This window comes from Tympanuchus pallidicinctus, unplaced genomic scaffold (assembly GCF_026119805.1).
Source record: "Tympanuchus pallidicinctus isolate F22 unplaced genomic scaffold, pur_lepc_1.0 scaffold29, whole genome shotgun sequence".
Classification (NCBI taxonomy): Eukaryota; Metazoa; Chordata; class Aves; order Galliformes; family Phasianidae; genus Tympanuchus; species Tympanuchus pallidicinctus.
Window position 1 is genome coordinate 4,953,530 of NW_026294746.1, and position 26,736 is coordinate 4,980,265.

Here is a 26,736-nt window from a genome sequence, read left to right on the forward strand (position 1 = left end):
GGGACGTGGTGAGAGCAGATTCCTCAGGAATGATCTGTCCAGAAGCAGATGGGGAACATCCAGAATAGCAAGAATAAACACGCAGCATTTGCAAGACAAATAACAACAAAACAGAACTTGATCCCAAGCAGAGGTGGCTGGAAAACTGCTGCAGCATCATATGGATGGAGGAGAACCCAATGCATTCCTCAGCTGCTCCCTGCCAACTGTAAGGAAGACAAGACCCCAAAGCACAGCTTCCCCCCTCCCCACCATCCCCTGCCTTAGCCTTTAATAACTCATTATCGCATTACAAAGCCAAGGCTCACAGGATTATGGTGTTTAGTAATATTATAATGGATTTGAGCCTTCCTGAAAGCTTTTGGTATCCCTGCTTTGCTCCGACCCAGCCCCAGAGCTGGGCTTTGCCATCCCATGCACTGAACAATGCACCCTGTGCTCCCTGTCTGCAAATGCACGTGCATTTAGGAAATGCAACAGCAGGAAATCATAGATACGTTGCTTATTCTATGCTCATTCTGCATGTGGGTAGTAGATCTCACGCAGACAGGAGGGAATTTCACACCAAGAGAGGTTCACCGGCCACTTCCATTCAGCCAAAGAGATTCTCAAATCCTTTAGCAGCAAAATAAACAGCTTAGTGCAAACAAGAGGCTTAGCAGCACACCAGCACTGCTATCTCCTGGCAGGGGCTGAGCACTGCTCTGGTCTCTGAGCCCATCCCAGCAGAACCCCCTGCTCCCTTTGCACAGCCTGTAGGGCAAATGGCTTTGGCAAGGCAGAACGGAAGACAACATGTTTTCCTCCACCTTTTGTCAATTATAGCAGCAACCGAGTCAGAGCTGAGAGCACAAGCATCATTTTTATGCTAAATTGAGATCCATACACGTATTTAAGTAGCAGATGCTCATTTTTGCTATTCCTATTTGATTTCCAAACATTTCAGATCAATGCACACAGACGAGCAGAGCTCAGAAAGGAGAGAAATAAGCAGGGAGACACATTGCACCACTGCTCCTCTGTCTTTTCCCAAAGAACTGAGAGCCCCCCATGACCCAGCGTGGTACCACGGTTACATTTCATCTTCCAAAGCAATGAGGAGTGATTTCTGCCTCGTTAACACTCAAAGCCCTTCTGCCCCAGCTTCCCTTCCAGCTCTTCCCAATTCAACTCATCACCTCTCATGGATTTCACGTGACCTTAATGATGCACGAGCCCCAGCAGGGTCTGCTCTGCTCACAACAACACAGCCCTGCTGGGCAGACTCAGCACATTTGCTGGTTTGTTTGTTGTTTTTTTCTTTTTCCCCCAAGAATTCTGCAGCATTACAGGAGCAGACAAATGACTATTCATGTTTCTGCTCAATAAAACATGAATTTGAAATCCCAGCAAGCAACGCTGCTTAGGAGAGAATGGATACTGCAGTCTAAGCACGAGGAGATTGCACTGCACTGTGGATACCCCATCCCTGGAGGCATTCAAGGCCAGGTTGGATGGGCTGGCAATTCCCATGGCAGGGAATTGGAATGGATGATATCTGAGGTCCCCTCCAACCTAAAGCCATTCTATGATTTACATGCTAACCTTCTTCCAGCCACACTACTGAATGAGAAATGCCCAGCTCCACCAAATCTTATGTTTTCCAAACAGGATTTCAGGTCCTAAAGGGCTGCTGAGGAATATCATGTTTAAAGAGCGATGTTAAAGACATCAGGGACAGTAAGGGACGTGTCAATGCACTGAGAACCAAACTCGTTTGCTGCGACTCTCTTTCTTTTGGGATAGAATTACACTGATTTAAAAAGCACATGAAAACTGGATTACCCCCTTTCTCTCGCCAAGCGATCGAATTAACTTCCTGCAACGCGCCTTGAATTCTCACATTTCACACTTGTGAGCTACTGCCAGGAAACTCAGGAAACTATTTCCTAGCTGGGAATGAAGCGATGCCCCGACAGCCAAGGACTGAGCCCTTGGCTTCCCTTCAACGTCAACACCCGACGAGCGTGTGGGAATAATGAACTTTGGAGATGTGCTGCAGGATAACAACACGTTGGTGTATGCACCATGCCTGCAGGCACCCAAGGTCAGGGGATGGGGCTCTGAGCACTGATGGAGCCGTGGGTGTCCCTGCTCAGTGCAGGGTTGGACCTGATGGCCTTTAGGGGTTCCTTCCAACTCCAACCATTCTGTGATTCGATGATAACCAGCCTCTGTGATGAGACCCAGTGGCCTCAATTCCAGGGTTTGGGATAAGATGGGATGCCATCTCCTTGTGTACGTGCTACAAAGCCAATGGGACCTGCTGGAGAGCTGCACTTGGTACTTGGTTAGACATTTCAGCTTCTACAAGGCTGCGAGCTGCCTGCAGACCCTGTCCTCTTGCCTGTGCCGTGCTTATACCCCATAATAGTCCCCCCCTCTGCTTTGAGTCTCCTGATGCAGGGAAAACTCCCAGTGAAAGCAGTGGGAACCTCTTAATTGCCTCTGCTGCAATCAATACAAACAACACTCAGTGATGCCAATTGCCACGAGAAGCCCTGACTTCTGAACAGCACAATTTTCACTTCTTGCTACCATTTCTACTGCAAAAAAAAAACCCAAAACAAAACAAAAAACTTCAACGTAAGCAGGTTCCATAAGGGCAGAACCAGGAACCACTGGTCCCACCAAAACCCACAGACCCCCTGCCAACCCTCAGCCCCAACCCAAGGCCTCCCTCAGCCCTGCACGTTTCTAAAGGTCTTCCATTCAATAAATTACAGCCTCACCTGTGCTATTAGACACTCTGTTAACCTCATCTGTCTCCCCTGTTATAATTACTGTGATCATTTGAACAGGTAATTTGGCAGAGGTGTCACTGCTTCCTTGTTTAATGCGCCTCCAGTGTGCCATCTCCAAAGCAGCCTGGGTGAGCCAGCACCCTCCATTATCCTATGGCCCTTTTGTGCATGGCCATACCATGAGGTTTGCCTTGTTAACTATGCAGCCCTCCTCAGACCCTCACACTCAACTCTCGACCCTACATGAGAGACAAGGAGGTGATCCAAGACAGCCAGCATGGCTTCACCAAGGACAGATGGTGTGTGACCAATCTGATGGTCTGCTATGACGGAGTGACAGCAACGGTGGACAAAGGGAAGGCAACTGATGTTGTCCTCCTTGACTCACACAAAGCCTCTGACATGGTCCCACGCCATATCCTTCCTTCTTAACAGCAGAGATGTGGATTTGAAGGCTGGACTAGTTGGTGGATAAGGAATTGACTGGATGGTCAGGCTGCAGCAGCGCATAAAAAGGGAGAAGGAAACGAACCAATGACCAAACCTTGCTGCAGCAGGGACATCAGTCTGCTGGGACACGTGCAGAGAAATGCCAGAATCACAAGGACTGACACCATGGTCACCCCTACTAAGAGTGGGGTTTCTAACACTGCTCCATCACAGGAGGGTGAGGGATATGGCAAAGCAGTGCTGACCGCAGGACAGGGCAGTGCTGTCTTGTGAAATGCCAACTGCTCCAATTAAGTTGATGGAGTTGTGGTTTTTTTCATTTATATCATTTCTCCCCTTCCTCGGCTCCAGTCTAAGTAGTTTTCAAGTTATGGGGGAAAAAAAGCCCAATGAATGGTAATCATTGGGTTAAACTGGGATTCTAAGTTCAGTGTACTTGCTCACGATACTTTCCTACAGCTTTTCTTCAGGTTTCAAACGTATTCACTTTTCTGCTTCCCATAAATCCCAGCTTTCTTTTTAATCTCCTTATGATATTGTGGGAGAGGACTCCAATTTCATAGAAGGCTTATTTAAGACAATAGCAGATAAACTCATTAAGCTCCCGTATAAAAGACTTCAGTGGAGCTGATGCCACGCGCCGAGAGGAGGCGGAGGGCTGCAGAATTGGCTTTCCATGCAGAGGAGGTTGCACAGCTCACTGAGCCCCATCTTGCCCGAAAAGCAGTTTTTAGATGGGCATGAAAAAAAGAAACAACAACAACAACAACAAAAACCCAACACATCTACGATGAGAAAAATAGGTAGCTTGGAAATTCTCTCTTTATAAGCTTGGGGAAGGGGAAAAAGGGGAAGAGCTTGGACCTGGGATGGAAGAAAGGGTGTACTCCCAAAAATACCTCCAGGATGGCCACGGTGTGAGGGTCTGCAGGGAGCAGGAAGCCCCCAGGCCCACAGAACACCTCCATGAAGCCAAAGAAACTCAACTTTGCAACTGCTTAAAACCCAACAGTGGTATAGGGGAAAGCCATCCGTGTTAATGCCAGCTCCAGGCATTACAACCACGAAATGGGAAAGCCATCAAGGTGTCCCCAAACACACATCTCTGAAGCTCTCACACACATGGAACACCTGTGGGATGCAGGTTTCTCCACCTAAGAGGAGTTGAGGTTGAAAGCAAACAAAGCCATTTCCATGTCTTACAAGAGACAGTGAGCTCCTCTCGCAGGAGAGAAACTGAAGCCATTCATGGCCAGCCGTGACTCTAAACACTCATGAAAGTGCTGCCATATGGCTTCAGATTTATTGCTTGTGTTTTCTAACTCGCACATCTGTTTTCTATAAGCAGCTGTCCAAGTCAATGCATCTCCCCTTCCCTCATGAACCGCCCAGGGAGCTTTGCAAGGACGAATATCTGTGGCTTCAGTGTTTACCTGCTTAGTGGTCTCCACTCTGTCATCAGGAAGATGTAAAATCCTGTTCTAATATACCCCAAAGTGGGCACTTTTAGGTACGATGTCCTTGGAGAACCACGCTGGGTGCCTCCAAAAGCAAGGTGACATCGACCAAAATTCTTCCCGTTTCCCTGCACTCTACTCATCTTCCTTTAAGCAGAATGCTGAACTAAGGAATCTGGGAGGAAAGGGGAATTCCTCTAAGGAGAAAAGCAATAGGAAAAATGGCACAGAGCCAGCAGGGTCACAAGGAACTAATGAGACAGAGCAGAACCAGAGCATCCGGACACAAGGAATGCATGGCATGCAGAGGGCAAAGAGGACCAAAACAACTCCAGAAGAGTTTGGTTTTTGTGGAGGACCACCAGAGCAACAGAATCTGCTTACTGCTTTGAAACTCCCTTTAATGAAAATCCAATCATTTTTCTTTTTCCCCATTAAAAAAGCGGCCTCGACCTCCCTTCCTACCATGACTGCTGAACACGACCCACTCTGCCTTTGTTCTTCAAGGAACCTATCAGCTTGTAATGAAGTGCTGGGACCAATGGAATAAAATACTAGAGAGAAAGAAAACAGACAGGATGCATTTTGCTTCTAGACACGCGCAATTATGAAGTGAAGCTCTTTTAAAACAAATTAACGTGCTCAACTGTCCACTGTGCCCTCCAGTAGTATTGCAAGGCAGGACATCACCAGCAGGCCCTTGGGGGAAGTGCTTTAGAAACCATGGAGAAAGCAAAATGGGAAGGTTAGAGGGCAGAGAAAGTGATAAGGGAGTAAGTGGAGGCTGAAATGAAGACTGCAGAGGGTATTAAAGAAGAAATATTCCATCTACTGAAGAAATGAAAGGCCAGTGAAAGGAGACAGTGACCACCATGAAACTGCCTGAGTGGGCTCCCAATCCAAGCACTGACACACATGAGGTTCATTGTGTTCCCTACCTCAAAAGGGGATCATCTGAAATGGAGATGAGGAAGGGCTGGAGAAAAGATGGGAATGGGAGGAGCAACGAGGCATGGAGGCATCACTCAGGGTGGTAGATGTCCCCATGGTTGGATGTCCCCATGGCAGGATGGCCTATGGTTAGGATGTCCCTATGCTTAGGATGTCCCTATGGCAGGGCATCCCTGTGGTTAGGATGTCCCTATGGTTAGGATGTCCCTAAGGCAGGGCATCCCTGTGGTTAGGATGTCCCTTCTCACTTCCCAGAACCATAGAATGGTTTGAGTTGGGAAGGACCCTTAGAAGTCATCTAGTCCAACTCCCCTACAATGAACAGAGACATCTGCATCTCATGCATAAGGCAAGGCTGATGACGACCCCAGAACATCTCAGCCCCCTCAGTTATCATAGCTCCTGCCCAGGTCTCCAACACATCAAGCAGTGTGGGTTGCTATTTCAACCCAAAACTGCAGAAAAGTGAAAAACCAAATCCAGAGCTCATGCTCCAACCCTGCCTGCTGCTCCCCAGCTGATGCAGCACCACGTGTTTTGTGCTGACATGCACTGAGGATGGCTTAAAGGAAGGAATAGAGAGAGCACAGATCTCAAATGCTTCTCTAAATCCACAGGACGGCTGTGATCGGTGCAACCTTAACAGCACAGCCTACAGAGGACAGGCAAAACATTAAGCAGAATTAAACCTTAAAGGATGTTATAGCCCTTTGAGAAAAATGAGCCTGATTTCTTTTATCCTCCTGTTTTACAGCAACTTAGAAAGCACCCATCTTTGGAGCAGGCTCCGCAGTGCTCATTACATCAGGCGTTCAGCAGCAACTGCTCTTGTCTCAAACAAATATATAACCTAAACTGCAGCCATCACGCCTGGTATTGCCACCATACAGGCTCTATTTCAGAGCACTGCCTGCCACGATGCTCATAGAAGAAATTAAAGTCTGCTCCTGCAGCCCAAATTCAGATGTATAGGAAAAGCACTCACGTCAGACTAATGACCCTCCCTGCCCATCAGTGTGCTTCTGCTCCTTGAGGAGCTCTGTTTTCAGTGCTGCCTCACACGTCCTCCTCCCATTGTTGGAATAGCCAGTTGTTGGAGGAGCCAATTGCTGGGTAACTGTTGGAGGAGCACAATTGGAAGCTCTCCTTTCAGAACGGCTTCACCCCAGCAGCATCACAGAATCACAAAATGGCCTGGGATGGAAGGGACCTCAAGGATCACGAATCTCCAACCCCCTGCCACATGCAGGGCCACCAACCTCCACATTTAATACCAGCCCAGGCTGCCCAGGGCCCCATCCAGCCTGGCCTTGAACACCTCCAGGGATGGGACAGCCTCTCTGGGCAGCATCTTCATGGAGACCAAGAGACACATGGACTCAGGGCCAGGATAGTCAGTTTTTTGCCTCCTCCATTAGCCAAGATGTCCCTACTGTTGAGAGATGGCTGGGGAAGGATGCAGGATATCCTAACTAGTGCAGACAAAAGGATATATCAGCTGGTACAGACGCTTTGCCATCTATAGATGGGCTGCAGAGAACAGCATAACGCAACCAAAGGAAAATGATAAATCCAATGTGTTTACAAAATATATATCTAAAAGCATAAAAGCAGCCCCACCTATGCTGCATCTAGCCATTTCTTCCTGCTGCATCCCATCTGGACCTGCCCACCAATAACAGTCTGGGTACCCAGACAGCTCCTGCTGTGCTCGCTCAAGCATTGCACCCACTCCTCCCTCTCGTGCCACCCCACCAGGTGCCTGCAGGAACATCTGCCCGCAGGGTACGGCTGTCTGAGCACAGCCCAGGCTGAGCCCTCAATTATTAATGTTATTTGGGTGGTGACATCGGGCAGCTCGGCGCTCTGCAGAAACGCATGAGGGAGATGTGACAAGCGGTCGTATCTTTATGGGCTTCATCCACCTCCACATCTGGTCAAAACCTGAAATTAAAGGCAACTTTCTGAATCGGCCAAGAATTAACCCAGCTCTGCGCTCCTGCTTGGTGCTCATTTGCATGCTGTAAATATTCATATTGTTCCAGCTCCCATCCTTCGATGACCAAAGCGATCGCATTTCAAAGGCTCTATATTTAAAGCACACCACACTCGGGTGGCAGCACTGCTTTAAAATTTAAAGAGCTGCAATGCTCTCCATGCACTGCAGTCGTGCTCCACAACGCAGGAGCAGCCCCTCTTATCACCCTCTGAGCCCAGTGGGCACAGTGAGCAGCCCCCAAATGCTGCCATGGAATCACAAAGTCACTATGGTTGGAGGAGATCTCCAAGATCATCCAGTCCAACTATCAACTCATCGTGTCATAAAATCATGGAAGATCTCTGAGATCACCACCTTCAACCCCAACCCGCTGATCACATCCCTCACTGCCACATCTCCACACTGAGCACCACCAAGGATGGTGACTCCGCCACCTCCCCGGGCAGCTGTGCCAATGCATCACCACTCTTTCAGAGAAGAGATCGTTCCTAATATCCGACTTGAGTAGAATCATTAGGGTTGGAAAGACCTCTAAGAGCAGAGGGAGGCAGCACTCACTGCTGACTTTCCCAAATCACGACCCAGCTTCTCCATTCATAAATATTTTACCGATAAGAAATCGGCCTGCCAAATCTTAACAAGTGCTTTGATGAAAAATACAAAAAGCCTTTTCCATTAGTGCTTTTGATGTTCTTTGCATACAGAGTAATAAAAGCGGTAGATTGGTCTTCTTACCCTCCTCTGTCCTTCCTCACTTTCAGCTCTTATCTGGCAGAGCCCAGAGAAAATGTAAGAGCTGGGCAGGAGAAGCACATTCTCTGTTTCATGCACCTTGGGCATGGAGAATGTCACCAGGCTGCCCATGGAGGTGGTGGAGCCAGCATCCCTGGAGGTGTTCAGTGTGGAGATGTGGCACTGAGGATCACTGGGCATGGTGGAATCGGGGTTGGACTTGGGGATCTTAGAGCTCTCTTGCAACCTGAATGATTCTATGATTCAACTCACACCCAAGCCTCCATCGTGATTCAGTGGGAGTGGACCAGGAGTGGCAAAGCCCTTCAAAGTCACCTCAGAGCAGACAAAACCCTAGCTTAGTTTTGCAAATATTTGCACCCATGGGCAGGGATTGGATCCCTGACACCTCAACACAACACAGCAGCATCGAGCTCCCTACCCAGACCCAATGGCATCTCAATGGAGAATGATTTGCACAGCAGATTCACACTCACAGCTTGACCCAACGCCACGGTGCTGCATAAAGCTGCTCTGCAATGGAGATTTAACGCATTGCTTCTTGCTAGAGACACACCGCTGGGTATCACTGCATATAAAGGGATTTTAGTCCCAGTGGGAAAGTGTTAAAAAAGCAATTTCATCCTCAAATGGAGCCATTTGGGTGAGTGGACACCACTGGGAGGGGGTGAACGACCACCAGGTGCCCCTGGGAGGAGCAGCACCGTCCTCACAGCTCCATGCTCAGCTCAGCACCACGGATGAAGCATCAAATCCCAGCGCTGGGGTTGCAACACTTTGCTGCCGAGCTCTGAATTGCAGCTTTTATCGCCTCCTCACACTCTGCCTGTAACATCCAAAGCAATTAGAGCCAAACTGATTTTCTTCCTATATTTACTCCTTAAAGCAGAGCTTTTCTGTGTGGGGCAGATTACAGATTTGGGGCTGCTTCACATTCACTTCCCATTAATGACTCAACCACTGCTGTCCCCTTTTGCTCAGACGAAGCTCGCTGTGAGTTCAACTAACTCAACAAACATCAATTTAAAGCAGTTTGAAAGAAAACAGAGAAACTGGCATCTAGCAGAATTTTTGAAAGCAAGAATCCCAGCAACACCAAGAGTGTTTAAAGGCACTTCAAAGGGAGCACACTGTTATCAGCCCGAGCGGGATGCTAATGTTTGCATGGAGCTATTGCTGCTCATTATTCATCCTCCTTTTTGGCACTGGAAGCAGTTGGGAACTTACAACCCAGGGCTCTCAGCATAGCAGAAAGCTCTCTGCTATCAGCATGGTCCATTCGGGGGTCTTTTATCCCTCCAGTTATGGAGGGAACAAAGCAACCCTAAGTCTGTAGCATCAAACCACAGGGTGACAATGGTCCCTAACCCATCGTGGCCATGCAGGGAGCTGAGAGCAGGAACTGCACCCAGTGCTGTGGGATTGGGTTGGATTGGTTCTGAAGTGGTGCCTTGTGTTTGGGTTGATGGTTTGACGTGATGATCTCGGAGGTCTTTCCCAACCTTAATGAGTTTATGGTTCTACGATATGGTTAGTACGGTTGGACTTGGTCATCTTGGAGGCCCTTTCCATCTTTAATGGTTCTATGGTTCTATGAAACGTATCCCCATGGATGATAAGACCAGAGCATCTCCAGCAGCAATGGGATGGAAGCTGTAGGGGATCCTAACCCACCTGCTCCAGCCCAGCAGCAGAAATGCACAACACACAAACCCCAAACACCCTAAATTTGAAGTCTGTTCCTTGCTTTCAATGAGAACCTAAGAAGTGAGGTGTGTGCAAGATGTGACTTTGTGCTGCAATATACGTTGCCCTGAGCAGATGAAGGACGAACGCCATGGACTGAATGGACTCCACCCAGCACAGCTCATCTGCAGGGTCAGCATATGCAAGATCACGACCTAAATTTGTTCCCTGCCTCCTGGGACACTGATAACTCAATTTTCTTCTTGTCGTGCCATGCAGACAGACAGCAGCAGTGTACAGCAGTGAAACAAACCCTGGCTGTCACATTGCATTTTTTTGTGCCAAGACATCAAGGTTGGGAAGCAGCAGCTCAGGAGACAGGAGCTGTAGCCCTGATTCTGTTGCAGTGATGGTCACAGTGGGAAGCAAGACTCATGCCAGCCCAAATGTTTGCTATGAGAAGCATAGATCACAGGTCTGATTATCAAAAGCTGCATGCAGCAAGGCAGGGCTCTAATTTCACCCCTCGAAAACACAAATGTCATGAGTGAAAATGAAGGCTGTTATTGCAGCTCTGATCTCATGACCCTTATTTGCAATATGCAGCTTTCAAAGAATTAGGGAACCATTCAGATTGGGAAAGATCTCTAAGACAATCATGTCCAATCGTCCACCCACTCCATCATGCCCACTAACCACGTCCCTGCATGGAATCACTGAGGTTGGAAAAGCCTTAAGATCATCCAGTCCACCCATCAACCCATCACCACCGTGTCCATTAACCACATCATAGAATCATTAAGGCTGAAAAAGACCTCTAAGACCATCCAGTCCAATCCCACCCTTCCCACTATACCCACTGACCAGGTCCTTCAGTGTCACACCTCCATGGCTCTTGAACACCTCTAGGGATGCTAACTCCACCACGTCCCTGGGCAGCCTGTCCCAATAGCACAGTCTGAATTTCTAGTGATTGAGAAGGGGTGCCCAGGTCAGGCATTGTTGGCCAAGTGGCTGGAGGTCTTTGTGCACAAAGGAAGGAAGCACCAACGTGATTCATCCCACTCCTGTGCACTGATGCCATTTCTTCCTAAGAAAAACGAAACCCCACCGAAATCAGCAGCGGCTGCTACATTTTATTCCTCCCTTAATCTAAACATATAGTCATAAGAGCAAGGTATTTGCTATAAGGAAATGAGCTGTCAAGTGATTTACGGGCTTGCTCTGTTTCAGCAGCTCCAAGCCTTCTCCACTGCCTATTTTTAGCAAGCTGTAAATTAAAGGCAATAAGGGACGGGGTAGGAGCCAGGTTCAGAAATTTATAGAGCCAACTTATCTACCTCTCCATTACCCCAGTGTCCCATAACTGCAGCATCCAGTGCCACATGCATCATTATCACAGATACACAGAATGGCTGGAGCTGGAAGGGACCCTAAAGGCCATCAGATCCAACCCCTGCACTGAGCAGGGACACCCACAGCTCCATCAGTGCTCACAGCCCCATCCCCTGACCTTGGGTGTCTGCACCACTTCTCTGTGCAGCCTGTGCAGTGCCTCACCATTCATTATAAAAAAAGTCTTCCTTATATCCAGCCTAAATCTCCCCTCCTTTAGTCGGATCCCATTTCCCTTACTGTACATCACACAGCTGCTCCTGCTTGCACCGCACACCCCGGAGCAATGGGTGCCGACGTGCACCATGAACCCACAAGCAGAGAGCCTGCAATGGAAATCTGCCCCTTCTACCTGTGAGCTCTATCTCTCAGCCGTCCAGCTCTCCATCAAACACCAATTCAATAGCAGCAGTTGCCTTATTCACATTTTATTGGTCATTCCAGCCACAATTATTCTAATAATTCCCTTCAACAAGAAACAGGGTCCTATACTGCAGAAACTTTTATTTGCGGCGCCTCTGCTGTAAACGATTACAATAATTATTCTCCCTCCCATAAAGCACTTTCTATACAAGAGCTTTAACAATGGAAAGTTATTACCAGAGCTTTAACAATAGAAAGCTATTACCAGTGTCCTTATTTGTGAGAGTGAGGCGCAGGGAGATCAAATGAACTGCTGGAGATCATTCAGTGACTCACAGGCAGGAGCAGAACTGTCATCTCCCGACCCTCCATCCAGCATTGACTTGGGCAGGGAGAAAACCATACATCCTTGCAGAGCACATGAAAAGGGAGAGGTTTGGTTTATCAGACTGTTATTTTTTTTCTTTTGCATTGGGCATAAAAAGGGGATATCCCATGATTTCTTAAGGCTCTCTACTCTGCCTTCCATGGCACACCCAATCTAAGGATTATCATTCTTTCCCTTTTCTTCCCTTTTTCTAGGGGGGAGAGAAGGGGAAGAGTCCCAAACAATATAAAAATATGCACTGAGAATAGGACTCATGGGGACGAGTGGACTGGGGAGATAGGGAATGGAAGGAGTGAGACTGGAGGCACTGGGACTGGGGACACTGAAGGCAATGGGAATGGAAGGAGTGGGACTGGGGACATGGGAACTGTGGATGCTGAGTGATACTGGGACTGAGGGCACTGGGAATGGTGGCAGTGGGATTGGGGACAGTGGGGGCACTGGGACTGGGGACATTGGCACTGGGGACACTGAGGGCACTGGGAATGGGGACAGTGGGATTGGGACCAGGAACATTAGGAATGGAAGGAGTGGGACAGGGAACACCAGGACAGTGGGAACAATGGGGACATCAGGAATAGTCAGAGTGGGACTGGAAACACTGGGGAAACTGGGACTGGGGCAAATCAGGACTGGACCCTGACCATTCTGGCCAGGGCAATTCACACCAAGGCACCAAACATGCACTAACACCAAACACATCCCTGAGGCTCTCTCCTCCAAGAAGTATTCTATGTGACAGTTTATTTCAGAGAAAGAGCAGACCTTAATCAGCAAAAAGGCCATGAAGAAACAGAATATTTACACAAAATTGCATCCTGCTACCAAACAAGATGAAATCCTCCGAGGCAGCTATTAGGGAGACCGCCTAGAGGAAGGGAAATTCAGCAAACCAGATTACCTCTAACAGGCTTATCCCCTGGAAATAAAAGTCATCAGATAGCCCCGAAAGACAATTAATGAAAGGTAAGTGAGAGGGGAAAATGTAACAGGGTGACAATGAAGGGGACACCCATAAGATTGTCATGGCTGATCTGGAATGAGGGCATTACGGACTGCTGGAGGAGGAAAGGGATTTGGAGGTGCTCAGTGCCTTGGGCGTAGGGCTCTGCCAAAGCATAGTTCCCTCATTAAAAAAGCTGTAGGGAGGAGGAATCCTATGGAGCATTTTTGGCATCCAAAGGCTGGGTAGATGGGTCAGGAGATGAACCACAGGGGACCCTACACTGCCACAAATACTCCCATCACCTTGGGAACCCAAGAGCAAAGCTATCACTGCCTTTGCACACAGAACCCTTAAGGTTGGAAAAGACCACTAAGATCACCCAGTCCATCCACCGACTCACCACATGCATGCACTCCTTCAAGACCATACAAGGGTGGTGAGGCACTGGCACAGGTTGCCCAAGGAGGCTGTGGATGCCCCATCCCTGCAGGCATTCAAGGCCAGGCTGGATGTGGCTCTGGGCAGCCTGGGCTGCTGGTTGATGACCTGCACACAGCAGGGGGTTGAACCTATATGATCATTGTGGTCCTTTTCAACCCGGGCCAATCTATGATCCTATGAAGGAATGGCACAAACAGGACCCAAGAAGCCTGGCAAGATCACGGATTGACCTTAAGCGCATTTATTTTTCTTCTTAAAAAGTAAATCTCAAGCCCATAAAAACACTGGCAGCAGGCACCGGAAGGCGCTCAGTGTGCTCCTCTATCGCTCCGCAGGGCAATAGGCTTCATCCTGTTTCCTCTGGCCCCAGATCAAGCAGGCTCCTCACAGGAATTTTCCATTATCCCGTGGCAAACATACCAGGGCAACGCAGCTCTCGACTGCCTTACACTCTGACCCCTCTTTAGTGGTGAGACCATGCATAAAGCACAGTCCATTTCTTGTAAAACACACCGTTTCTTGTTATCCTGACACTGCAATTTGGGTGAAAAGTGGCTGGAAATCCCAGGCTGCGATGGAAGGAGGAGGCATGGATGGACAGAGGGTATTCTTGGCTCCCTCCTGTATCGTCCTCCCAGCTGCTGAGCCCTGATGCATTTCCATAACCCAACCCAACAGATTCAAAAATCTTGGAGGAACTGGGAACACAGCCCACTGGTTTTACTTCAGTAGATCCTTTTCTTGCACTGCTTTTACTGCAGTCTGCAAACTTACCTCTGAAGCCCATGCAAGCATCCCACTGCCTGCAGACAGATCCCTGTACGGCAAGTGATGGGTTAAGCCCTGGGCACCACTGCAGAGACCATCCCAAGGCTTCACCTCCGGGTAGAACCAAACCCATGGTTGGCAACCAACCCATGGCATTGGGCTGGAATTGGATGGTTTTTTTTAAGGTCCCTTCCAACCCAACCATCCTACGGTTCTGTAATCTTGGAGGTCCCTCCCAACACAAGCTGTCCTGTGGCTCTATGATTTTTAATGGCACTTCCAATCCAACCATCCTACGGTTCTCTAAACCCACAATCAGGCAGTAAGAGCAGCACTGCACAGCCCCATGCTTATTGGGAAAGGGTGACCAAGGGACACAAAAGACTGTGCTTTCCCCCTTCTTTCCAGAGTTCTGCTCTTGAATGATGTGGTGGCTCGGCTCCAGGTAAACTCACCCAGCAGCACAGTTCTGATCATCTCGGAGAAGGCAGAGGGCTCGGACTCCAAAAACACATCCTTAATTACATGTGTGTGAGCTGTTTTCCTTGGCCTGGTTGCTTGGGACAGAGAACGCTGGGCGTCTCGCCCCGCAGACCTCTGCATTCAACCCACGCCCTTCGTTAAGCAGTCTGCAAACGAGCTAAAAAAGCCTTAATCCTGCAAACAGCTTCTGCAGTGCAAATAAAGAGCAACAAGCCAGGCACGGGGGGGGGGAGGTAGGGGAGAAAGCGTCCCTGGGCAGCAGGGACAAAGCTTGCATTGTCCCATGTGCTGCAATGAACTCCAGGGACAAAAACAATGTGGCTTTATGTCTGCAAAGGGACAAAGCTTTTCTAGGACACAGCCAGCTCTTGCGACATCCCCAGCAGTGAATTTGGGATGAGCACCCATTGCACACACTGCAGTATAAAGACACCAGATCCAACTTATTTCAGCCTCTCGGTGCAATATGCCACCAGCTCCTGCAAGGAGCAGGCTGTGAGCAAGGTGCAAAGCACCGTGCATCTCTCCAGAGCCAAAATACCAGGGGAGCACGGCACAGCTCCAGCCATCAATCTGTACTTACCAACTAATCATCCCCGCCAAAAATAACTCGTCTAATTATCACAACGCTGCCACTTAAATAATGAATTTTATGCCTTATTACAAAGTAAAATAGATCAGAGGAAGGGAAACAATTGCAATTAGTAAAACAAGAAAAAAAAAAAAGCCAAAAAAAACCACCAACTGCCACAACTCTGCAAGTGTGATCTGAACATATGATTAATTTCTACCAAACGACAGCCGATGGCCTCTGACATCAAAGGGGTCGGATCAAGCACTGCCATCCCATGCTGCACCCAACAGCAGCACCCATGGGCACCTGGCTCAGTGGCTCAGGTAGAGGAGATGGGGCACGGTGCTGTTGTGATGGCAGTGTGATGGATCAGAGAACCACAGAATGGTGAAGGTTGGAAAAGACCACGACAACCATCAGATCCAACTGTCCAGCCAACCCCACCATGCCCACTAACGTCACAGAATCATGCAGTCAGTAACACTGGAAAAGACCTCTAAGATCATCCAGCCCAAGCCCAAACCATCCCACCATGACCACGTCGCAGAATCACAGAGTCAGTAATGCTGGAAAAGGCCTCTATGACCATCCAGTCCAACGTCAACCCATCACTGCCATGTCTGCTAATCACATGTTAGAATCATAGAATCGTTCAGGTTGGAAATGACCTCTAAGTCCAATCCAATTCCAAGCCATCCCACCATGCCCACTGACCACATCCCTCAGTGCCACATCTCCACAATGAACATCTCCAAGGTTGGTGACCCCACCACCTCCCTGGGCAGCTGTTCCAGCACACCACTGCTCTTTTGAAGAAGAAATTGCTCCTTTTCCCAATGCAGGACGCATTCTAAGCACGTGCTCCCAGCTGCACCCAAGCCAAGTTGGAAAAGAAGTTGTTGCAGATAAAAGAAATTATCAGTTGCAAAATGTTTTCAAAACAAATGAGAGAAATCCAAAACATTTTGAGTCTTCAAGATGGCATAACAGGACCGTATCAACAGTAACTGATCTTTAAAACAACATCCTTCTTCCAACCAACAAGAAAGATAACGAGCCGACAAAACACTTCATTTTAATACATCCTTTTAATAACCTGAGTGCTGTTGGTGCGGATTGGAGGTTAAGAGAAGGGCAAATTAATTCACTTAGCATCCAGAATTAATTGTACTTAGCTCGGCTCCACGTTTCTAACCCTGTGTTCTCAATTTGGGACACAGAGCAACCTGCCTCCAACACGGCCACGGCGCAACAGATGCCAACAGAACACCCAGAGAAACCCACTCTCCCTTTAAAAAAAAGTTTTCCACCTCCAAAAAACGTGTTAACATTTTTCACACAAATATTTTCTGTCTGAGCTCACTTTTAACAGTTTCAGCTGGATATGATTAGGAATGCAAACAAAGCAGAGGAGGGGAGGAGGCGATGCACGGGCAGAGGCGAAGGCCATTGCAACGAGTTCATCACGGGCTGCGAACTTCATCAACGTGGTGCTTTTCCCTTCGACCACAGCATTGATAGTGCTGACATATCAGATGTTCCATTGTGCTCAGTAACACTGCCTGGGTCTGTGCTGCCCCAGAGGAGCTGGATGTGGAGCCAAGGGATGAGACGCACCGAAACACAAAGCGGCATTCTAGGCAGGGACAGTCAGATGCAATCATCTTCCATTGCACTGATTCACTTTAAAAGTAGGACAGACACCCCAAACAGCAAAGGATGAGGATGGAGACTCCAAACAGTGAAGGATGAGGATGGAGATCCCAAATGGTGAAGGATGGAGACCCCAAACAGTGAAGGATGAGGATGGAGACCCCAAACAGTGAAGGATGAGGATGGAGATCCCAAACAGTGAAGGATGGAGACCCCAAACAGTGAAGGATGAGGATGGAGATCCCAAATGGTGAAGGATGGAGACCCCAAACAGTGAAGGATGAGGATGGAGACCCCAAACAGTGAAGGATGAGGACCCCAAATGGTGAAGGCTGCTATGTGTCCCGGCAGTGCCTCTGGATTTGGCCATCTGACAAAAAGAAAACCCTTTTCTACAAGCAGTTGTGTTGCATGGGGATCTTGCACCTATGTAAAACTCCATGCTCCTTTTGGTCAGCAGGCAGTGAGCAGAATGCTCCTAAGGGGGCAGGAGAGCTTTTTTAATTGCTAATGAAAGGGTGAACAGGATTTGGGGTTCATCCAGCTGGAAGCATTTGAAGAGTTGTTGGGTTGATCCCCAACCACTAAGATCCTGGATGTGGGCTCCAGCTCTACAGAGCCCTGGGAATCATAGAATCATTACAATTGGAAAAGAGCTCTAAGATTACCAAGTCCAACTCCAACCCACCCCCACCATGTTCATCGATCATGTCCCCCCAGTGCCACATCTCCACAATGAAGGGATGGTGACCCCATGCCAATGCATTACCACTCTTTCTGAGAAGAAATTCTTCCTAATATCCAACCTGAACCTTCCCTGGCACAACTTACAGCCATCACCTCGTGTCCTATTGCTATCTGAGAAAACAGGCTGTCCCACGAGCCCAGTGGGCGCGCTGACACCCCCATACCTGCACAGGGGAGAAGTGCCTCTAGGTGCAGGTCATGGGGCAACGAGCAGCGCTGGGAACACCCTTGAGAAAAGGCTGCTGGCAGACATAATGTGACGCAAGCACGGCAGCTTTCACCCAACGCAGCCCTTAATTAGGATTAACACGATGGGTGGGATCGCCCGCCCCAAGCAGCACAGCCAGAGCACAGCCTCCAGCTGGTGGGAGAGCCCAGACCTGCTCCCCTCCTCCTGCACCATCAAAAAAAAGTCCTGGGAAGAGCCCATCCCTCTGCTCCAACCAGTTGGGACAAGCCTTGCAATCAGCGTTCCCAACCAACCAACAACGCCTCGAGAGCTTCTTGGCCGTGAGCAAGGAGGATGCTGGTGCCCAACTGCATGACGGCTGGGAGCAGGTGGGCAATGGCTGCTTTTGGTGCATCATATGCACCAAGAGCTGGCTGTGCAACAGGCTGCAATGTGGGGAGTTGCTCGCTTTGCAGCTGGAAGTCAACAGGGATGAAATTCCAGTGCAACCTGCACAAAGAGCAAAACTTTCCTTATCCGTGCTGCCACCCTCCACTGCAGAAATACAATAAAATAAAATAGAAGACCTCCCTGGCTCGCCATCATTTCTACGAAGCAAACTAGGGAGCGCAGCAGGTTGCTGCTTGCCTGGCTAAGCAGGCAGGAAGGGAAGCACCCGCCGCAGGCAGATCCCAGCAGGTTGGGACGGTGTGGGCTCTGCTCTGCTGCACGGAGCTGAGCGTGGAGCTGAGCACTGAGCTGCACAGAGCTGAGCACCGAGCTGCACGGATGCTTCCGACAGAGCCCGCAGCAACGCGCCATGAATAATGCAACTTCCCCGCACGCCACCTCTCCCCCCCTTTATCATGATGAAATGCATCAGCAATTTAAGACGCTGCTGCCTCACCAAGGAAAGTTTGGGCTACAATTTGGGGGGAAAAAAAATGGCTGCGTGTGGCTGAGGGCAATATTCATCCAGCTTGAGCGGGAGCGTCTGTACCAGGACCTGCGGGATCCGCTTTGCTCAGGATGCACTCCCCACATTTCTTCCCCAAACACACTGGAAGAAAGGGCAGCCATCACACTTCAGCCTTATCTCCATTCAATGCTGCTTCATTTTCCCCACCATTTCCTACTCTTCTCCAACAGAAAGCACGATGATAACTTTTTTGGTAACGTTAATTACCAATTCAATACTTCTGTCTTAATGACATACACAGATTTACAACGAGATCAGAGCAGCCCCGCTAATCAGGGATAAACCCAGCACACTACAGAGGGTTATTGGTTTTTATTAGTCTTTCTTGTTGGTCTAATTGATGGTATTACCCTCTGAACTGCATACACACGCTTAAAGAAATTCAAGATAGGCTGGAAGCACGGCCCAAGGGAAGCAGTGTGTGCTTAATGGCTTCATGCCATCACCTGCAGCCAAACCCACCCTTCTCCCCAAAAACACTTGGTGCGAGAAGAGCTTGAACAGCAAAAGAAGACGTCTCAACACTGGGGATTTCCATAGAAGCACAGAAATCATTAATTTTAGAGAAGGCCACTAAGATCACCCAGCCCAACCCCAACCCATCCCCACATCTTCACACTGAACCCTTCCAGAGATGGTGACCCCCACCACCTCCCCGGGACTTGGTTGGTCCCCAAGCAACGTTGAACAACACGTTGGTGCCAGGGCTGAGCGTGGTGACGAGGTCAGAGGTGTGATGTCCCACCACGGATGGGCTGTCGTTGACACACCGCCAGCTCCGCTCATCGATGCTATCAGGACGGGTTACTGCCGCCAACAAGTAGAGTTAAAGCCTTATCTGCATATGGGTTTTTAATCCTGTGATCACTATCACGTTATTGTTGGACTAATTAACAGGCAAAGATCTCAAGACTTTTTTTTTATCCAGGCTTTTTTTTTTTTTTTTTTTGCTGTTGTTGTTTGCCTCTCAACAGAAATGGGTAGAAAACAACCACAAACATAGCAAGGTGCAGGCACAAGGTGTAGGTACAACATGGCACCCCAGTCCTCCAACCACAGCAGCATTGTATAAATCTCCCCAAATCTCAGCCCGAGATAACATACAATCTCATTGAAATGAAAAAAAAAGTCTGTGAGGAAACTACAAGGCATTCAAACCGGTTTGGTTTGTTTGGCCCAGAGAAGAAGAGGCCGAGAGGAAGACTCATGGAAGTCAACAGACCCCTCCATGGAGGCATGGGGGCCCTACAGACCCAACCATTGGGGCATGGAGGCCCTACAGAACCAACCATGGGGGCATGGAGGCCCTACAGACCCAACCATGGGGGCATGGAGGCCCTACAGACCCAACCATGGGGGCCCTACAGACCCAACCATGGGGGCATGGGGGCCCTACAGACCCAACCATGGGGGCATGGGGACCCTACAGACCCAACCATGGGGGCATGGGGGCCCTACAGACCCAACCATGGGGGCATGGGGGCCCTACACACCCAACCACGGGGGCATGGGGGCCCTACAGACCCAACCGTGGGGGCATGGGGGCCCTACAGACCCAACCGTGGGGGCATGGGGGCCCTACAGACCCAACCATGGAGGCCCTACAGACCCAACCGTGGGGGCACGGCAGCCCTACAGATCCCCCCCCCCTGCCCCAATGGGCTCAGCAGGGCTGACGCTACTTAAAATTCCAAGTACAGCTGAATTTGGACTTTTTTTCCTCCTGGAAATCTCAGCATATCCTACTAAAGCCTTCACAGCCATCTCCAAGTTTCTTCTGAGAGAATCTTTTTCCCCTTTCTGCAGCTTGAAAGAGCGTCTAGACTGCCTAAACCCAGACATCAAAGTTCAATTCCTCAAATCTCTTCCTCAAATCAATTTGCTCTGCTTTCCACCCCGAACACAGCACATCTCCTCAGAAAACAGGCACACGCTTCCAGGACCTGTACGCCTACAGCAAATTTCGATCTGCAATAATATCTTACAGCGAGCTGAGATGTCTTTTGGAGAAAAAAAAAGCCAAACACAAAACAACAACGCAACAAACACCGCTTTATGACGGGAGGGCAGAGATTACTCCTCCAGTGGGTCCATTTAATGCAGCTTTGAAAGGCATTGCAATGCTTCTGTGCTGCTAATCAAGACCCAGCGGGTCTTCCTACTCCATCCACCAGCGAAGGCCAACAGCAGCCCCAATGCATTTCTCCAAGTTAGCTTCAAAGGGAGGACAAGATGGGCAATTTGCTTAAAAATAACAGGCTGTAGCTCAAGCATCTGGGTGTTCTGTGTGCGCTCAGCTATGGCCATCACGCAGATGTGGTACCTGGGGACATGGCTTAATGAGCAATGGTGGTGGTAGGCAGTTGGATTGGACGAATTCAGAGGTCTTTCCCAACCTTTAATGGTTCTATGCTCTTGGTGCTTCAGTGGTGTGCATACAGGACTGGACAACCCTCCTGCTGTAGGGTGGCCAAGCCATTTGTCAACGCGCTGTTTGTGCATGATAAGCCTTTATCCCAATGCTCATGAAATTGCATTGTGGGTTTCAGCTGTAAGAAGGGCAGATATGGGTGCTGCAAGGTACCTCTGCGTGCTGGGCAAATAAACAAGAGAGCAGACAAAGCAAAAGAAAATCACAGAATCACAGAACTGTAGGGGTTGGAAGGGACCTCCAGGGATCATCGAGTCCAACCCCCCTGCCAAAGCAGGTTCCCTACAGCAGGTCGCACAAATAACTTTCATTTTTTGAACATCCAAAGATGAGGTGGTTTGTGAGTCTGTCTTTTCTTCTTTCAAACGTCCCTACACGCGCAGCTGTCACACGGTTTTACAGTGGTGCTTTAAGAGCACAAAGGTACGGCCCCTTCTGCAAAACTCATGTTTGTATAAGTAATAAAAGGCAAATGAAAACAGAGGCTGGGTTACAAAACCCAAACACCGCCCATGGCCTCGCCATGCCTGCAGAAGAGGCACGATCCTGTTGCATCTCTGCAGAAATCTACTTGCCATCAGCAACACCAGCTCCCTGCATTCTGCTTGCTGTTGCAAAAAAGGAAAACCTGAATCACAGAATCATCTGGGTCAGAAGGGACCAGATGGCCACGAAGGGTCCAACTCCCCAACACCAAACAGGGACACCGACAGCTCCATCCTGTGCTCACTGCCCCACAGCTAAACAGCATCCCCAAACCACAACCCTCAGCCAGATGGGGGGTGGCTGGGGATGAGTTTTTCCCTTCCCTTCTCCACGACACCGGTAACTTTTGCAAACAGGAGTCAGCAGGACTCGATCCACCAGGACGGCCAATTCACAGGGGGTTTCGCACGCCCCGGTTGTGCAAGCTGCTGCGTCAGCCTCCAATCCTCTTTATCTCACACGTCACTGTCAACAAGGAATTACGAGAATTGAATTTTAACAAGCTGCAGACGGAAGCATTGCTGCCTGCCGTGCTCAAGCTGAAGTTTGGTGCCTCACTTCGAGCCGCAGCCCCGCTCAGTGCTGCAGGACGGGAAGGAATCATCGTTTATCACCCTCCTAAAGCTTAAGCTAACCACACCAAATGAGGCTTATGAATACGAAAGCTGCAGATACATAAAGATACTTGAAATTAACATCAAAAGCTGAGATGTGACGGGGACCTGAAGCGCTGGCTGCAGCAAGCTGGAATCTAATGCAACCACGTGGATATTACTACGCACACACTGATTTCCCAGGGCACGCCACTGTAACAGTAATAGCGCAGCAAGACCTTGAGCCTGCAATACACGTGGTGCAGAACTGCTCCAATACCCGACTGGACTGCGATATCTGAGTTCCTCGGGCTCCTTTGCAACATCAGCTCACAAGCTCGGGAGGAACAAGCAGTGGGGAAGATGAGTGGTGAATTTACTCGTGCACACACCAGCATCCCCACCGGTGCAAAGCAGCCCACGAAGCACCATGCGGTACTGATGCTTCGAAGCAAGATGAGCTGAACGCTGAGCAAGGTCCTATTAATAACACTTAGCTACTGATCGTGCTTTACATCTTCAAGCACTTTGCCAACATTAATTAATTAAGGTGTTTTACCTTTAACACCGGGAGGAGACTGCAGCAAAAAGCATTGGGTGAGATGGGCTGACCACCTGGCTCAGCGCATGGTTTGAGTTGGAAGGGACCCTAAAGGCCATCTAACCCAACTCCCTGCAGTGAGCAGGGACACCCACAGTTCCCCCAGTGCTCAGAGTTCCATCCAGCCTGATCTTGGGTGTCATTCAACCCGGTTCAGGTCAGATAGGGTCACGGGCAACCCAATGTAGTGCCTGATTCCAATGGCAGCAGTTGGAACTGGATGGCCTTCGAGATCCCTTCCAACCCAACCGTTCTGCGATTAACGCTCGCACAAAGGCCTGGGACAACACACAAATTCCACTTCTACCTCTGTATGCACGCCCACCATCCAGCCCTGCTCTCAACCTGCTGAATTCCTTCAGTTTTTGGTTTAAATTACACTAAAATGCCCTTGAAGGGCACCTCACCGCAAGAAATAGCAGGCTGCAGCACGGAGATTTCTCAGTGCACACAAGAAGGGCAGAGTTATTACCTCGAGCTGTCTTGAGCTGCACCCTAATTAAATGAATAACACACTGCACAAAGGCAACGTTAATTACCGAGCCAGGCATGAACTGACCTAGGCTCACAGAGCTTTGGACGGGCCCACAGCACCCACATGGCCAATGAGACCTGGGGACCACGCCACTGAGTGCCTTCAAACCCCAAATTCGCCCTTGCAACCTACAGGCTGGTGGCTGCCCAGCCCATTCCCAGCTCCATAAGGACTTCTGCTGATCCTCTTTCTACTTCTAAGAGCCGTTTGGAGATGCATGTTTCACAGAACCACAGAATCACTAAGGTTGGAAAAGACCTCCAACATCACCAAGTTCAACCATCAACCCATCCTGAGTGCAGAACCAACCCAACCCCACAGCACTGAGTGCCTTCTCAGCCCTTCACAAGGCCACAAAGGCAAACGGACCCCGCTGATGTTTAGCAGGTGGGATCCATCCTTCCTACAGCAAAACTCAACAGGTTGGCTGGAACAAACGCACCAATTAATCCCTTACAATCCATTTGCATCAACACCGTGCACAATGGGACATAGAGGTGTGAGTGCAGCAGCGATGCTGCCTTACAGCAGCCCCAAGAGACCCCAAAACCGAACCACCCAGCAACAAACAGCCCCATTCCAGGAACAACAGCAGTAAATAAGCAACAGGGAAACAACATTCAGTGCCATGGGTGGCACAGAGGTGTAAGGGGAGGGCTCGCACCATGCATGCCCCGACACCGTGGCTGCTCAGGGTGAATTATGGCACAAGCCCATGATGATCTGGGGGAATTTACAGATCTATTTGCATTCAGATCCTTTAAGCTAATAGCGAGTGCCTGGCTGAGCAGAAAGCACTGAATTTCAGCCAGAGCAATGCAGAAGCAATTCCCCCCCCCACTCCCCCCCTTCCAATCCTCTCCGATTGCAAAGCTCAGCGCAAACCCACAGCACCAACTCCCTGCACCCCATTGCCAGCCTGGCCTGGGCTGTGTGCCCATAACTGTGTGTGTGTGGGGGGGGGGGTATGTAGGATGGCACAGGGTGTTGTGCAGCATACCATAGGGGCTCTGTATTATGGCATGGAGTGCTGCATAGGGTGGCACGTGGAGGGCTGTATGGGATGGCACACAGGGAGCTGTATGGGATGGCACATGGGCTCCATAGGGTGGCATGCAGGGGGTGTGTAGGGCAGCACAGAGGGGCTACGGGGGGGCTGCATAGGATTGGAGTGCAGATAGCTGTGCAGGGCAGTATGGGGGCTGCATGGGGTGGCTGTATAGGGTGGCCTGGGGGGGGTGATGCAGAGCGGCATGCAGGAGGCTACATAGGGTGGCTCGGGGGGGTGAAGGTGAATAGGATGGGATGGGGGGGAGATTTGTGCAAGGTTTGTGCAAGGTGCTACGGAGGGGCTGTATGTGGGCACGGGGAGGAGGAGGGGACTGCGCAGAGTGGCACAGAGGGGCTGGATAGGGTGGTAGAGAGGCTGCATGGGGGGGGGGGGGGGGCTTGGCGCACACGGGGCGGCACGGGGGGCTGCACGGGGTGGCACACGGGGGCCACGCAGGGCGACACGGGGGCGGATCGCACACACCGACCGCGAATGGGGGGGGAGGGGGGTCCCAGCTGAGCCCGCAGGTCCCCCCGCCCCGCAGCCCCCCGCCCCCTGCCCCGCAGCGACCGCCGCCGCCGTTCCGCCGCTCCGGAGAGAAGATGGCTGCGCCGACTTCCCAAATTACGAAACCGGTTGGGGAAGGGAAAGGAAGGCGAGCAGGAAGCAAGCAGGTAAAGCAAACGGCGCGGGGAAAGGAGAGCCGGCTCTGAGAAACGCGAAAGAAAAGAGAGAAGAAAAAAAAAAAGCCAAAAAAAAACACCAAAACCAAAGCGTTGCCCACCTTGCGGGCCGTGCTCCATGGGCGGCTCGCTGCCCAGCTCGGCCAGGCGGCGCCCGGTGGCCGCCAGCTCCGCGCGCAGCGCCGTCACCTCCTGGCCCGCCGCCTGCAGCGCGCCGTCGATGCGCAGCGCCAGCTGCCTGTTGTCGTCCATCATGTGCAGGATTTTGGCCTGAGGGGGGGGGTTAAGGGGGGGGGGAGGGAGGAAGAGGAGGAGAGAGGTGAGTGGGGGTGTGGGGGGGGGGAGGTAAGGGGGTGGGAGGGGAGAGGAGAGGGGCGGGGAGGGGGCGGGGAGAGAGGGGGAGTGGGGATGGAGATGGAGGAGTTGGGGTTTGGAGGAGGGGGTGTAAAGGGGGTTTTGGGGGGAGATCAGAAGGGAATGGGGGTGTGTAAAAAGCGAGGGGGGGTGAAAAAGGGAATGGGGCTTTGCAGGAGGGGAATGCGAAAGGCAGTGGGGTTTTGCAAAGTGGGAGTGCGTAAAGGAATGAGGTTTTGCGAAGGGGGGTGTGGAAGGGAATGGGGGCTTGCAAAGAGGAGGTGCGGATGGAAATGGGGTTTTGCAAAGGGACAGTGCAGAAGGGAATGGGGGGGCTTGCAAAGGGGGGTGCAAATGGTTTTGCAGAGGGGGGTGAAAAAGGGAATGGGAATTTTCAGAGAGGGGGTGTATAAGGAATGAAGCTTTGCAAAGGCATGTGTAGAAGGGAATGAGGGTTTGCAAAGGGGAGGGGTGCAGATGGAAATAGGGTTTTGCAAAGGGGAGTGCAGAAGGGATTGAGGCTTTGCAAAGAGGGGGGAGTGGATGGAAATGGGGCTTTGCAGATGGAGGGTTTTAGGGGAGTGGGATTCTGCAAGGGGGGTGTAATAGGGAATAGGGCTGGGGGGTGTGTAAAGGGGGGGGGGGGGTGCAAAGTGATGCAGAAGTGACCAGGTTTGTGCAAAGTGGGGGGAGAGTGGGTGCAAAAAGGAATGGAATTGGGCAAAGGGGCTGCAAGGGGGAATGGGGTTGTGTAGGTGTGTGGAGAGGGGGGGGGGTGAAAGATAGAAGGGGGCTGTGCAAGGGGTGGGGGGAGGGAATATCCCCTACCTGCAGCCCTCCCCCTCCCCCTTCCCATGGGACAGGAGTGTGAAGAGGGGTTTTTGTGTTTTGGTTTTGGTTGGGGGGGAGGGGGAGGGATGCAAGAAGATGCAGTGCTGCAGCAGCTGCTGCATTTCTGCTGTGCCCACATCCCCTCCCCTCTCTTCCTCCCCACCCCCGGGTGTCTCCTCAGGTGCA

The 26,736-nt window shown here is 50.4% G+C and overlaps 1 protein-coding gene across 2 annotated transcripts in view; it reads right to left on the minus strand.

Moving 5' to 3' along the window:
* Positions 1–25,622, minus strand: part of KAZN (kazrin, periplakin interacting protein) — a 49,675-nt gene extending 24,053 nt beyond the window's left edge. Inside the window, exon 1 of one of the 2 annotated variants that reach the window (XM_052692053.1) lies at positions 25,467–25,622. In XM_052692053.1, coding sequence (XP_052548013.1) covers positions 25,467–25,620 — 154 coding nt within the window. In that variant the 5' untranslated portion in view covers positions 25,621–25,622. The remainder of the gene's footprint in view (positions 1–25,466) is intronic. The other variant, XM_052692052.1, reaches the window with a different exon arrangement.
* Between the last annotated feature and the right edge of the window lie 1,114 nt (positions 25,623–26,736).